The sequence below is a fragment of the Salmo salar genome, chromosome 25 (assembly GCF_965601325.2).
Source record: "Salmo salar chromosome 25, fSalSal1, whole genome shotgun sequence".
Taxonomy (NCBI): Eukaryota; Metazoa; Chordata; class Actinopteri; order Salmoniformes; family Salmonidae; genus Salmo; species Salmo salar.
The window spans coordinates 45,532,204-45,546,050 of record NC_138315.1 but is presented as its reverse complement, the minus strand read 5'-3'; the positions used below and the strand labels follow the sequence as shown (position 1 = coordinate 45,546,050).

The window sequence follows — 13,847 nt, the reverse complement described above, 5'->3', positions numbered from 1 at the left end:
GAATTTTAGTTGCACTTCAGTGTGTGTTTGAGTAGAGAGGAATTGAGTCATTACACAAGGGACTACATCGATGGAAACAAAAAGAAAATGAACAGTCCTCTGCAGTTTTATTAAACTTTTTTGCTAATCGGTAACTAAACTACCAGGCACTACTGATTTGAAAGGCTTTCAAAATCTCACAAGGAATCAACGGTAAACAATATGGTAAGTTTGATTCATTTCAGTTATTATTAATATATGTAGGGTATGTCTATTTAGCATATTTAGGGTATTGCTTTTCTCAAGCTGCAAAATTGATAATGAAACATGAGAAAATACATTACTCTTTAAAGGGGAAGTAGTGTTATTTCACAATCGCTACATTCACAAATGCCATTTCTATCTAGGCAAACATATTGTAGATAACTAGTATGCGGAAATAAGTAGTATGTCCTCCATCACAAAGCTATTGCTATTGAGCTATTGTCCATAAAATGTGTGCTTGTAGGCCAGCCCTTGATCTTTACTCTCAGTTCCATTACATTACACATAAGAGTCATTGGGTGAAGGCGTCTTCTGTGGGGGGGGTTTGTTAAGCGCCCCGATGCTCAGTCTGACCATTAACACGCATGGCTTGCAGTACGTTTTTGGAAGCGTAAGGACCTTATCTTTGATATCAGCGAGAAATAATATCCCACATGGCCAAATCTTCACATTACAGCACGTGTTTACAGAAGACAGATGGAAGAGAGAGTGCTGTGCTAATTAGCTATCTAGTACGCTCTGAACACCTGTGCTAATTAGCTATCTAGTACGCTCTGAACACCTGTGCTAATTACCTATCTAGCATGCTCTGATCACCTGTGCTAATTAGCTATCTAGCACGCTCTGAACACCTGTGCTAATTAGCTATCTAGCACGCTCTGAACACCTGTGCTAATTAGCTATCTAGCATGCTCTGAAAACCTATGCTAATTAGCTATCTAGCACGCTCTGATCACCTGTGCTAATTAGCTATCTAGCATGCTCTGAACACCTGTGCTAATTGGCTATCTAGCATGCTCTGATCACCTGTGCTAATTAGCTATCTAGCATGCTCTGAACACCTGTGGCAATGGGCTATCTAGCATGCTCCAAATGGAGGTGTACCTGTGGATGTATTTCAAGGCCTACCTTCAAACTCAGTGCCTCTTTGCTTGACATCATGGGAAAATCAAAATAAATCAGCCAAGACCTCAGAAAAAAAATGGTAGACCTCCACAGGTCTGGTTCATTGGGAGCAATTTCCAAACGCCTGAAGGTACCACATTCATCTGTACAAACAATAGTACGCAAGTATGAACACCATGGGACCACGCAGCTGTCACACCACTCAGGAAGGAGACGCGTTCTGTCTCCTAGAGATGAATGTACCTTGGTGTGAAAGTAGAAATCAATCCCAGTACAACAGCAAAGGACCTTGTGAAGATGCTGGAGGAAACAGGTACAAAAGTATCTATATCCACAGTAAAACGAGTCCTATATCGACATAACCTGAAAGGCTGCTCAGCAAGAAAGAAGCCGCTGCTCCAAAACCGTGAAAAAAAAGACAGACTACGGTTTGCAACTGCACATGGGGACAAAGAAGGTACTTTTTGGAAAAATTCCTCTGGTCTGATGAAACAATAATAGAACTGTTTGGCCCTAACCACCATCGTTATGTTTGGAGGAAAAAGGGGGAGGCTTGCAAGCCAAAGAAAACCATCCCAATCATGAAGCACAGGGGTGGCAGCATCATGTTGTGTGGGTGCTTTGCTGCAGAAGGGACTGGTGCACTTCACAAAATAGATGGCATCATGAGAAAGGAAAATGATGTGGATATATTGAAGCAACATCTCAAGACATCAGTCAGGAAGTTAAAGCTTGGTCGCAAATGAGTCTTCCAAATGGACAATGACCCCCAAGCCTACTTCCAAAGTTGTGGCAAAATGGCTTAAGGACAACAAAGTTAAGGTATTGGAGTGGCCATCACAAAGCCCTGACCTCAATAGTATAGAAGATTTGTGGGCAGAACTGAAAAAGTGTGTGTGAGCAAGGAGGCCTACAAACCTGACTCAGTTACACCAGCTCTGTCAGGTGGAATGGGCCAAAATTCACCCAAATTATTGTGGGAAGCTTGTAGAAGGCTAACCGAAACGTTTGACCCAAGTTAAACAATATATCGTCAATGCTACCAAATACACTCAATTAGTATGTAAACTTCTGACCCAATGGGAATGTGATGAAAGAAATAAAAGCTGAAATAAATCATTCTCTCTACTATTATTCTGACATTTCACATTCTTAAAATAAAGTGGTGATCCTAACTGACCTAAGACAGGGAATTTTTACTAGGATTAAATGTCAGGAATTATTAACTGAGTTTAAATGTATTTGGCTAAGGTGTATGTAAACTTCCGACTTCAACTGTATCTAGAACTGTATCGCAATTGATAATTGATTCATGTTCAGATGGAGTATATGGCTGTTTTTTCTACCAGAGCCAGTCTACCTCTGAAAATAACATACCGTATAAGGTCCTTGCTACTTACATCTTGGGCTACTTACATCTTGGGCTACTTACATCTTGGGCTACTTACATCTTGGGCTACTTACATCTTGGGCTACTTGTAGGGCTACTCCACACAGAGGAGGCTGACGGACGTTCCATTTATTCCATTTCAGCCATTACAATGAGCCCATCCTTCTATAGCTCCTCCAACCAGCGTCCTCTGACTCCACGTTAGTTAGACATCTCATCATGAATCACTAGTCTTTCATCAATCTGTCATTATATTTCCATCCTCACACGTTTGTACTTTATATTTACAGGCTGCTACCACCTGCTGGTCACAGTTGGCATCATTGTTCCTGTGTCACTTCCTGGTCATAAATGAATGTACCTTATGGATGCCATGGGACTTTCCATGTGACATTAAGGTGGTCAATACTACCAAAACCACTAATGACATCATCTTCAATTGTGAGGAGCGTCGACTGAGAAACATACCTGATGGCATCACCAGGAATGTGACTGTGCTGGACCTATCAGAAAACAACATCCAGAATGTAAAGTTTCATGCATTTTCTAATCTGGAGAACCTGACCATTCTCAATCTCAACTGGGTCAACAAAAACCATATAAGTCACATTGCCGAAGGTGCCTTCAAAAATCTGACAAACCTGCAGGATCTAAGGCTTAATGGAAATGGCCTCATTGAAATTCCACAAAACCTCCCACCTTGCGTGGAAATACTCATGCTGGACAATAACAAAATCAATTTCTTGAATATGAGCAACCTCTCTGGTATAACACATGTGAAGGAGCTCTTCTTATCCAAAAACTGCTTCTACTGGAATCCTTGTGAGAATAATTTTACTATAGGAAACGGCACATTCTCAGCGTTGATTAACTTAGAAGTTTTGACGTTGTCCTTTAATAATTTAACTCATGTTCCAAAAGACCTTCCAAGCTCTTTAAAAACATTATGGCTTGAATCTAACAAGATACAGTATATTTATAAGGATGATTTCCATGGACTAACCCATCTAAAAACCCTTGAATTACAGGGAAACTGTCCACGATGCTCCAATGCTCCATATCCGTGTGTCCCCTGTCCCAATATTTTCCTAGATATTCATCCTCATGCATTTCATGGCCTTACAGAGTTACAGACACTGCACCTAGCAGGGAACTCACTCCGTTTCATCAAGAACTCCTGGTTTGAGAGTTTAAACAATCTTAAACAACTGTTCCTCTCTTATAATTTCTTGTCTAAGGCTATGACTGAAGGAAGTTTTTTTAGCTATCTACCAAAGCTAGAAGTTATGGATTTTTCATTCAATTATGATTTGTTAGCCTACCCTGACACCCTACTGCTTTCAAGACAGTTTTCTAAATTGGTGTCACTTAGAACATTACATATAGCAGGTTATGTGTTTAAAGAAATCCAGTCAGATACTCTCAGCCCTCTCCATCATCTAAAAAATCTGTCAGCGTTAAACATGGGAATTAATTTCATTGTTCGCTCTAATTCTACCATATTCAGAAAATTCTCACACTTGAAACTAATATACCTTGCAGAAAATAGGCTGTATCCAGTTTCAGTGAGCGATTCACCAGGCCGTGTCTTAGGAAGCAATTCAAAGCCGGCGCTGCACAAGTCACCTCTCACTAGTCACTATTCACATTCAAAGGATTTTTCCTTTGAGTTAAAACACGGCCTTGTGAAGCAAGAGTGCTTTGACTCTGGTCGAGTGCTGGTCCTGAGTTCAAATAATATCTTCTTCATTTCTCCAAGGCAGTTTGAGGGCTATGGTGACATTGCATGTCTGAACCTATCAAGAAATGGATTTTCTGCAGCACTGAATGGGACAGAGTTCACGACGTTACCAGCCCTAACATATCTGGACCTGTCCTTTAACAAGATTGACCTGGCCTATAACAATGCATTTAAGGAATTACACAAACTACAAGTATTAGACCTAAGCTACAACAGCCACTATTTTGAAGTGTCAGGTGTGACACATAATTTAAATTTTTTGACAAATCTACCGGCTTTGAAAGTACTGAATATGTCAAACAATAACATTTTTACATTAACAACTAAGCAGATGACAAGCGCATCTTTGAAAGAGCTTCAATTTCAACACAATTTGTTGGCCACATTATGGAAAGAGAGGGACGGATCATACAACAGCCTTTTTAAAAACCTGGTGAATTTAACCTATCTGGATATATCATTCAACAGCATTGAGAAGATTCCATCAACAGTCTATGAAAACTTACCGAATACCCTTCAGAAACTATGCATTAGTCATAATTTACTCACCCATTTTGATTGGGATAAACTGGCTAGTTTCCAACAACTGAATATTCTGGATCTAAGCTATAATTCTTTATATCACATGTCAGCAAATCTCTCAAACTTCACAAATGCACTTCAGATGCTTGACTTGAGCTACAATCAGATTGCTCAACTCTCTGATGGATTTCTTAAGGGTGCTCAAAGCCTTCAGATACTTGACCTCAGCCACAACCAACTGACTATCATCAACGAGACCACCTTCCTATCGGGCCCTGAAAACTACATGAAAACCTTGTCCTTGCAAGGTAATCCATTCCAGTGTACCTGTGACTTATTAGAGTTCCTCATGTGGATTAAGGATAACAAAGACATAGAGATCCCCAGACTGGCCACTGAGTTGATCTGCAACATGCCAGCCAAAATGAAAGGCCAACCAGTGATACTGTTTGACAAGAAAGAATGCCTCAATGTCAACAAAGCCTTCCAGATTTACTCCCTCTCCACTTCCTTGATCATGCTCACCATGGTCATCACCATGGCAGCTCATATGTTTTATTGGGATGCTTCCTATATGCTATACTACCTGAGGGCGAAGCTGAAGGGATACCATTCCTTTAGGTCCGCAACAACAGACAATCTCTATGATGCCTTTGTTACCTACGACACCAGAGACCTGTTGGTGTCAGACTGGGTGCTGAACCACCTGCGGGTGCAGCTGGAGGAGAGGCAGGAGAGACACCTGCCTCTCTGTCTGGAGGAGCGAGACTGGATCCCAGGGGTCCCCCTGATAGACAACCTCTCCCACAGCATCCGACAGAGCCGCAAGACTGTTTTTGTGCTGACCGAGGCATATGTCAGGACCGGGACCTTCAGGATGGCTGTGTACCTGGCCCACCAGAGGCTGCTGGATGAAAACATGGACGTGATCGTGCTGGTTCTCCTGGAGCCTGTACTGCAGCATTCTCACTTCCTCCGTCTGCGGCGGCGTCTGTGTGGGAAGAGTGTTCTGGAATGGACCCGGACTGCAGCCGCAGAGCCCTGGTTCTGGCAGTGCCTGAGGAACGCTGTCAGTTTAGACAACCAGGTGATGTACAACCAGATGTACTCCAGGTACTTCACCAATAAATAGAGCACAGGCCAGACCAGAGACTCAAGAGGGAGGTAGCTTTCTCACACAAATAGACTGAGCAGTTAAACACATCTGCATATCTCTTTTTACAAGCTCTTATTATATCATTTTGTTTGACTCTGCACTGAACAATATGGATGATTCTGTACATTTGAAATCAACAATACGTAAATAAATGTTCTATTCATTGCTTTAATGCCAAACACTATGGCCACCAGTTATTACATTTGTGGTTCAGTTTTTCAGTTTGATAATATCTATGGTTAGTGGGTGGTTCTAAACTGTATTTTCAAAGGTTTTTGCTAATATGTTCAAACCTCATGCCATTTATAAGTAGATATCAGATTTTTTTTTAAAACACTATTATTGGAGCAGTCAGTCTGTGGACGGACATCTGTCTCAGATGGGGGGGGGGGGGGGGGGGGGGGAATCTGGGGCTGTGGTGTCAGCTGGTCAGTGGCACTTATGGTATGTGACAATAAAAACATAATTTTCATATTTTTTATTTTTTATTTAACTAGCCTCCAGTGATTGAATTGAAATTGTTAAAACTCATTCCTTTATTCTATGAATTATCATTTTTTAAAAATCACAAATTCAAAACATTGTATAGGGAATCGCTTTGAACTACGCAGACAGTCACAGCACCAGTGTGCCTTATGATCATGGAAAATGCATTATCTAAAATGTAATCAATGATGTAGGGATCAACTAGTAGTCCTACTGTTTCTAATGCAAACCAATGAAGTCAGGGTTACCATCTGATGTAATACTATGTTAATCCACAGGATGTCATTATTAACACAATCACGAAGAGTTACCGGTGACAGTGGACTGGTTTGGGTTGGCAGCAATGCTCGGAAATGGTGCCCTAAATCATATCAGATAAAAATTCGTTGTCCAATACGATAAACAAATAAAACCATAACTATTACTTACGCTCTCTCTCGCTTGTAAAGATGACGTAATATATATTTCCCCCAACCAAGTTGTGCAAGAGAGTGAAGGGACGTGACGTCATGCGGGACATTAGCATATTGCGGAGTATAATAGACTTTGATTGACCAGCCCGCCTTCACTTGTGCTCTGCGCCATCTGGATCGACACTCATTTGTATCCAATACACCTCCGGTGAGTGCGCAAACAAATGATTTAATTATCTAAGGCCTACCATAGCATGTTTAACCAACGAGGGTAACTTTACAGCCATGTAGTTAGTATGTTCTGTCGTGTAAGCTAGGAATGGTCCAACCGCTGCAATAGCCATAAGCATAATCAATATATTGCTCACTTAATGTATTTCTAGATGTTGGTGAAGTCCTATTCAATAGTGCGTAATTGTTTGTTCTCTATCTTGAAGTGGGTACCCTAGTAAGTGTTTCTTTGAGTGAAACGTATCAAGTGTAGATTTTTAACGTAGGCTACAATGTTGCCTACAAATATTATCATGTCTTGATGTAGGATGTGCTACAATGTCAATATGATAAAGCGAATGTGCAAATGCTGACCTGATGGTCGACGCCACTAGTTAGCCTCAACCTGTTTAGCGATGCTGCCAAGGAGGGCGGTGGTTTTAGACTTCTTCTCCTGCAGACAGCTATCACAGGATGGCACAATGCTGTTCTCCAGATCTGTCGCCAATGAGAACACGTGCTCGTAGAATAAACTGCATAAATGATGCCATTTTACGTTGCTTTTGTAAATCTGGAAAAGTAATGGACTAGGTAGGTTGTATGTACTCGACTTAGATGTGGGCTGCTTGCCCTGCCCTACAGGGGGAGAATGAAAGCATGTCTTACCCCCCCCAACACATGTGCTGTAGGGGATTGTGCTCTTTGTCTGCGTTTTGGTTTTGATTTGACTGTATGGGCCTATTAGGAGTAACTATCATGGAAGCTGTTAAATTGTGTGCAAGGCCCATGGTTTCATAGACAGTTTTTGTTCATATTTGCCAATCTGGAATAAATTCTTGCCGTTTTCATTTGCATTGAAACCTTATTGTTCAGTGTCATCTGCTCTTTGACCAGATCCTCTGCAAACATGTCTGACAAGCCAGATCTTGCGGAAGTCTCCAACTTTGACAAGACCAAGTTGAAGAAGACCGAAACGCAGGAGAAAAACCCCTTGCCCACCAAAGAAAGTATGTTAGGTTTATTCTATGTCAAATGCTGATTATCCTTTGTGAAATTGGTGTTGTCTTGCTGTTAAGTTGACACTGTGTGCAAACATTAAGAACTAACATGTTATCCCCTTCCTTGCAGCCATTGAACAGGAGAAGCAAGCAACAGCATGAAGCCCAAGCCTCCACTATGCACTGTACATTCCACGAGCATTGCCTTTTTTTTTCTCACTTCTTTTAGCTGTATAACTGTGTAACCAAAACCTAAGTTGCATTGTAATTGGACAAAAGCAGAAGCCTGTACAGCCTCCTACAACCCCTCCCTTTTACATAAAGTCTGACAGGAAACAACTACTGACTGGCAGTCTGACTAGGAGGATGTGTCGCTCGTCTCATCCTGACTCACTCCAGTGCTCTGTCACCTGTCCCTGCCGTGTCCCTGCATCCCGCCACTTGTGGTTGTGAAGGGAAGAGCAAGGGTGTGATGGATCAGTCCAACCAGGGACACACACTGCTGACATCCTGTGTAGTTCAGCTTCTGGCCACCTGTGAAATGCTTTCAAATCAAGCAGTGTTTTGTTTTTGTGTTACTTGTTAAATTGTTTTGGATAAGTTCAATTCTTGGAATGCACAAGTTTGTTTTGATATGCAATTAAAAAAAATCTAACTGTTTGGTATTGTAATTTTCATTTTGAATATGCTTACATTTGTTTCAAGTGTCACATTGTACACCTTGTTCTAAATGAATGTTCATTACTACTATTTGTGGTATCTTTCTGGACTACTGGAATTGCGTTGTATACTGCGGAATGGCTGTGAATCACTGTTAATCAGAATCCAAGCAGTGTGTTTCTAACTGCTGGATGTGTGGTTGCAGGTTAGTCATTTAGCATGCTTATCCTGAGCACTTTCCAGTTAGCCTAAAACTGGCTAGGTGAGGCAACCTATTTTCAGTTAAGTGCAAAGGTGCTGCTGGAAGGGAAAGACTAGTGTTTTTTTTTTTGATGCCGGTGATGTGGCTTCACTGACGCACTAGCTTTGGCGCACTAAGTGGATGAGCCCTTGGCACAGTGAACACAACTGACCTAGAAAAGCACCATTGGCACTCATCACTATAACTGGCTTAATGGCCTGCCTGCCCCAGCAAAACAATGGACCCTTGGTCTGGACTTGTGGTAGGAAAGCCACATTCTTAAAGGACTTATTACTTAGTTGGGCTGGACTAGGGACATATTACAATGGCTGTTCCCAGTGTAGTAATTGCTTAGTTGTACTGATGTTTTCAATGGGGTGGGGGGTGACCATATTGCAATGATGCCTTGTCTGAATACAACAATCCCTTCTCATCCAACAGGCAATCAGCATTTTGGCAATATGTTCTCAAGTTTAGCCACCAATGGAGATGGCTTGCATACTCAATACAGGTTTTACTAGTCTAACTCATCCCCGTCCATAATTTGATACAGCTATCGGCAGGTGTATAGTCAGGTTAATTAAGTGGATTGCTGTTAAACTGGTTTAGTCTGACAATCCCACTGAAAGTGGATATCTCCAGCCGAGTGTCTTTTGATTTACCCATTCTTCCTGGACACCATGGACTTGTACCAGATTAATTTGGTCAGGTGCTTATGCTGCGTTCAGAACAACTGGGAACTCTTGAAATTCTACTTCAGTCTGTTCAAGACAACTGGGACTCCTGGGGGGAAAAACACACTCCGACTGTCAAATCTTTTGAATGATCATCCAAGTCACAAGCTCAGGCACAAGCTCCCCCCCCCCCCGCCTCTTGAAGGCACCAATAGCATGGGGCCGAAAGGCACTTTGGGGCAACAACCACCCGAGCCACTGCCTGTTCACCCCGCTATCATCCAGAAGGAAAGGTCAGTACAGGTGCATCAAAGCTGGGACCCAGAGACTGAAAAACAGCTATCTCAAGGTCATCAGACTGCTAAACAGCCGTCACTAACATAGAGAGGCTGCTGTCAACATACAGACTCAAATCTCTAGCCATTTTAATAAGAAATTGGATGTAATGTATCACTAGTCACTTTAAACAATGCCACTTTATATGTTTACATACCCTACATTACTCATCTCATATGTATATACTGTACTCTATACCATCTACTGCATCTTGCCTATGCCGTTCGGCCATCGCTCATTCATATATTTATATGTACATATTCATTCCTTTACACTTGTGTGTGTAAGGTAGTTGTGAAATTTGTTAGATTACTTGTTAGATATTACTGCATGGTCGGAACTAGAAGCACAAGGATTTCGCTACACTTGCATTAGCATCTGCTAACCATGTGTATGTGACCAATACAATTTGATTTGATAACACAACTCCCAATGAGAAATTAAATGTACTGTAGAAACGTAATCATGCACAACAAAGGCTGTGTTTACACAGGCAGCCTAATTCTGATCTTTTGCCCAAAGATTTTGCCCATATGATTGGTGAAAAGACCAATTAGTGGCTAAAGATATCAATTTGTCTGCCTGTGTAATGTGGGAATTTTGAGTCATCAACTCGGGCAGATTACAGCCTCTGCTAATGTCACAAAGACACTGTCTCCTCTCATCAAGCTGCAATGATGTCCCCAAAGACAGTGTCTGTCTCCTCTCATCAAGCTGTAATGATGTCCCCAAAGACAGTGTCTGTCTCCTCTCATCAAGCTGCAATGATGTACCCAAAGACAGTATCTGTCTCCTCTCATCAAGCTGTAATGATGTCACAAAGACACTGTCTCCCCTCATCAAGCTGTAATGATGTCCCCAAAGACAGTGTCTGTCTCCCCTCATCAAGCTGTAATGATGTCCCCAAAGACAGTGTCTGTCTCCTCTCATCAAGCTGTAATGATGTCCCCAAAGACAGTGTCTGTCTCCCCTCATCAAGCTGTAATGATGTCCCCAAAGACAGTGTCTGTCTCCTCTCATCAAGCTGTAATGATGTCCCCAAAGACAGTGTCTGTCTCCCCTCATCAAGCTGTAATGATGTCCCCAAAGACAGTGTCTGTCTCCTCTCATCAAGCTGTAATGATGTCCCCAAAGACAGTGTCTGTCTCCCCTCATCAAGCTGTAATGATGTCCCCAAAGACAGTGTCTGTCTCCTCTCATCAAGCTGTAATGATGTCCCCAAAGACAGTGTCTGTCTCCTCTCATCAAGCTGTAATGATGTCCCCAAAGACAGTGTCTGTCTCCTCTCATCAAGCTGTAATGATGTCCCCAAAGACAGTGTCTGTCTCCTCTCATCAAGCTGTAATGATGTCCCCAAAGACAGTGTCTGTCTCCCCTCATCATGATGTTATCTCATGAAACCTCTCCCACCATGACTAAGGCCAGAATAAGCACATCGTTCTCTGACCCAGGCTTTATGGCAGAGGAGTCCATATCTTCTTTGGGATCAGTCAGGACCATCCTGAGGCTGAAATGTCCCACCCCCTCCCCACAGCCTCTCAGCACAGAGTAGTATAGCATAACACAGCACAGTAAAACCCAGCCCACTATAGAACCTCAGCACAGTCTGATCCAGCCCACTATAGAACCTCAGCACAGTCTGATCCAGCTCAGTATAGTTATAACCTCAACACAGTCTGATCCAGCCCAGTATAGTTATAGTCTCAGCACAGTCTGATCCAGCCCAGTATAGTTATAGTCTCAACACAGTCTGATCCAGCTCAGTATAGTTATAGCCTCAACACAGTCTGATCCAGCCCGGTATAGTTATAGTCTCAACACAGTCTGATCCAGCCCAGTATAGTTATAGCCTCAACACAGTCTGATCCAGCCCAGTATGGTTATAGTCTCAACACAGTCTGATCCAGCCCAGTATGGTTATAGCCTCAACACAGTCTGATCCAGCCCAGTATAGTTATAGCCTCAACACAGTCTGATCCAGCCCAGTATAGTTATAGCCTCAACACAGTCTGATCCAGCCCAGTATAGTTATAGCCTCGACACAGTCTGATCCAGCCCAGTATAGTTATAGTCTCAACACAGTCTGATCCAGCCCAGTATAGTTATAGCCTCAGCACGGTCTGATCCAGCCCAGTATATAACCTCTGCACAGTCGGATCCAGCCCAGTATAGTTATAGCCTCAACACAGTCTGATCCAGCCCAGTATAGTTATAGTCTCAACACAGTCTGATCCAGCCCAGTATAGTTATAGCCTCAACACAGTCTGATCCAGCCCAGTATAGTTATAGCCTCAACACAGTCTGATCCAGCCCAGTATAGTTACAGCCTCAACACAGTCTGATCCAGCCCAGTATAGTTACAGCCTCAACACAGTCTGATCCAGCCCAGTATCGTTATAGCCTCAACACAGTCTGATCCAGCCCAGTATAGCTATAGTCTCAACACAGTCTGATCCAACCCACTATTGTTATAGTCTCAACACAGTCTGATCCAGCCCAGTATAGTTATAGCCTCAACACAGTCTGATCCAGCCCAGTATAGTTATAGCCTCAACACAGTCTGATCCAGCTCAGTATAGTTATAGCCTCCACCTAGTCCGAACCGGCCCTGCCCAGCCCTGCCTAGTTTAGATCCCAGATCAGCCTATCACAGCCCTGCACAGGACGTCTTCCGTCTTCCTAGCTGCACTGGGACATTGTTCAGTCAGTCTAGAAAAACAGGAGCAGGAGACCCCCCCCTTCCCAGTCTGCCTCCAGCTCTGCTGCAGCTATCTCAGACAGTCATCTGACATAGGCACAATGAGAGGCTCCCCCTCCGCTGTCATCGCATCCTCCAACTCCCCAAACACTCCCTTGGACAAGACTACTAGCATGTCTGAGTGTGGAGGAGGGAGTACTGTCTCCCCATGCAAGCTATTACACCCACCCACACACACACCCACACATACACACACACCCACACATACACCCACACACATACACACACACACCCTCACACATACCCACCCACCCACACATACACACACACCCACACACATACCCACCCACACATACACACACACCCACACACATACCCACCCACACATACACACACACCCACACATACACACACCCACACACATACCCACCCACACATACACACACACACACCCACACACATACCCACCCACACATACACACACACCCACACATACACACACCCACACACATACCCACCCACACATACACACACCCACACACATACCCACCCACACATACACACACACCCACCCACCCATACACACCCCCATACACACACCCACACCCACCCACATACCCAGCCACACACACCCACCCACACACCCACAAACAGAGATTCTGGTGTAAGGTAAGAGACATGAGTAGCCTGATAAAATACAGCACCAGGAAAGATGCTGACTTCTGTACTGTGGTCAAATACAGTGATCATGCATTCGACTGCCTGTTGTATTACTTATTTAGGAGCTGGAGCAATCTAGACGGTTACACACTCCATTGAGCAGGCTTTCACTATAGGTATTCCTATGGGAGGAAATGTTATGACACAGGCAGGCAGAGAGTGTCGTTTTCTGTGTCTACTGTGGCTTTGTGACGACCTGCTCTGTAATGAGGGGTGACAGGTACACAGTTGACAGCTACCTGAACCTAATCCAAGGTGACAAGCACTGGCAGGCAGCAACTAGGTCACGTGCTAACACAGGTGCGGCCTCTGTGCTGTAAAGGGAAATACAAACAAGTTTGAACTCTCCTCTTTGTGCCCGAATTGATTCAGGTTTCTTACAGTTAAGCTGTATGCTCGTGTCAAATCCAGTTGGAGAATCTGGATAAGTATCATCATCTAGTCTGCTGATTC

The 13,847-nt window shown here is 43.2% G+C and overlaps 2 protein-coding genes across 2 annotated transcripts; both read left to right on the top strand.

Annotated features, from left to right (window-relative positions):
• Nucleotides 1–18: 18 nt before the first annotated feature.
• On the top strand, nt 19–6,155 carry LOC100302030 (TLR8-like). Its single transcript, NM_001161693.1, is given in 2 exon segments — nt 19–204; nt 2,830–6,155. Coding segments are annotated over 2 exon segments (3,108 nt in total). The 5' UTR covers nt 19–201; the 3' UTR covers nt 5,935–6,155.
• Nucleotides 6,156–6,917: 762 nt separating this feature from the next.
• LOC106586813 (thymosin beta-12) lies at nt 6,918–8,725 on the top strand. Its single transcript, XM_014174492.3, has 3 exons — nt 6,918–7,065; nt 7,962–8,074; nt 8,196–8,725. The coding sequence occupies exons 2-3, from the start codon at nt 7,975–7,977 to the stop codon at nt 8,225–8,227; spliced, it is 132 nt and encodes a 43-aa protein (XP_014029967.1). The 5' UTR covers nt 6,918–7,065; nt 7,962–7,974; the 3' UTR covers nt 8,228–8,725.
• The last annotated feature ends 5,122 nt before the right edge of the window (nt 8,726–13,847 follow it).

Bases quoted from the DNA above. Each gene is read 5' to 3' on its own strand.
- LOC106586813 (XM_014174492.3), top strand. From the start codon at position 7,975: ATGTCTGACAAGCCAGATCTTGCGGAAGTCTCCAACTTTGACAAGACC. The intron at 8,075-8,195 runs GTATGTTAGGTT...CCTTCCTTGCAG, and splicing joins CCCCTTGCCCACCAAAGAAA to CCATTGAACAGGAGAAGCAA.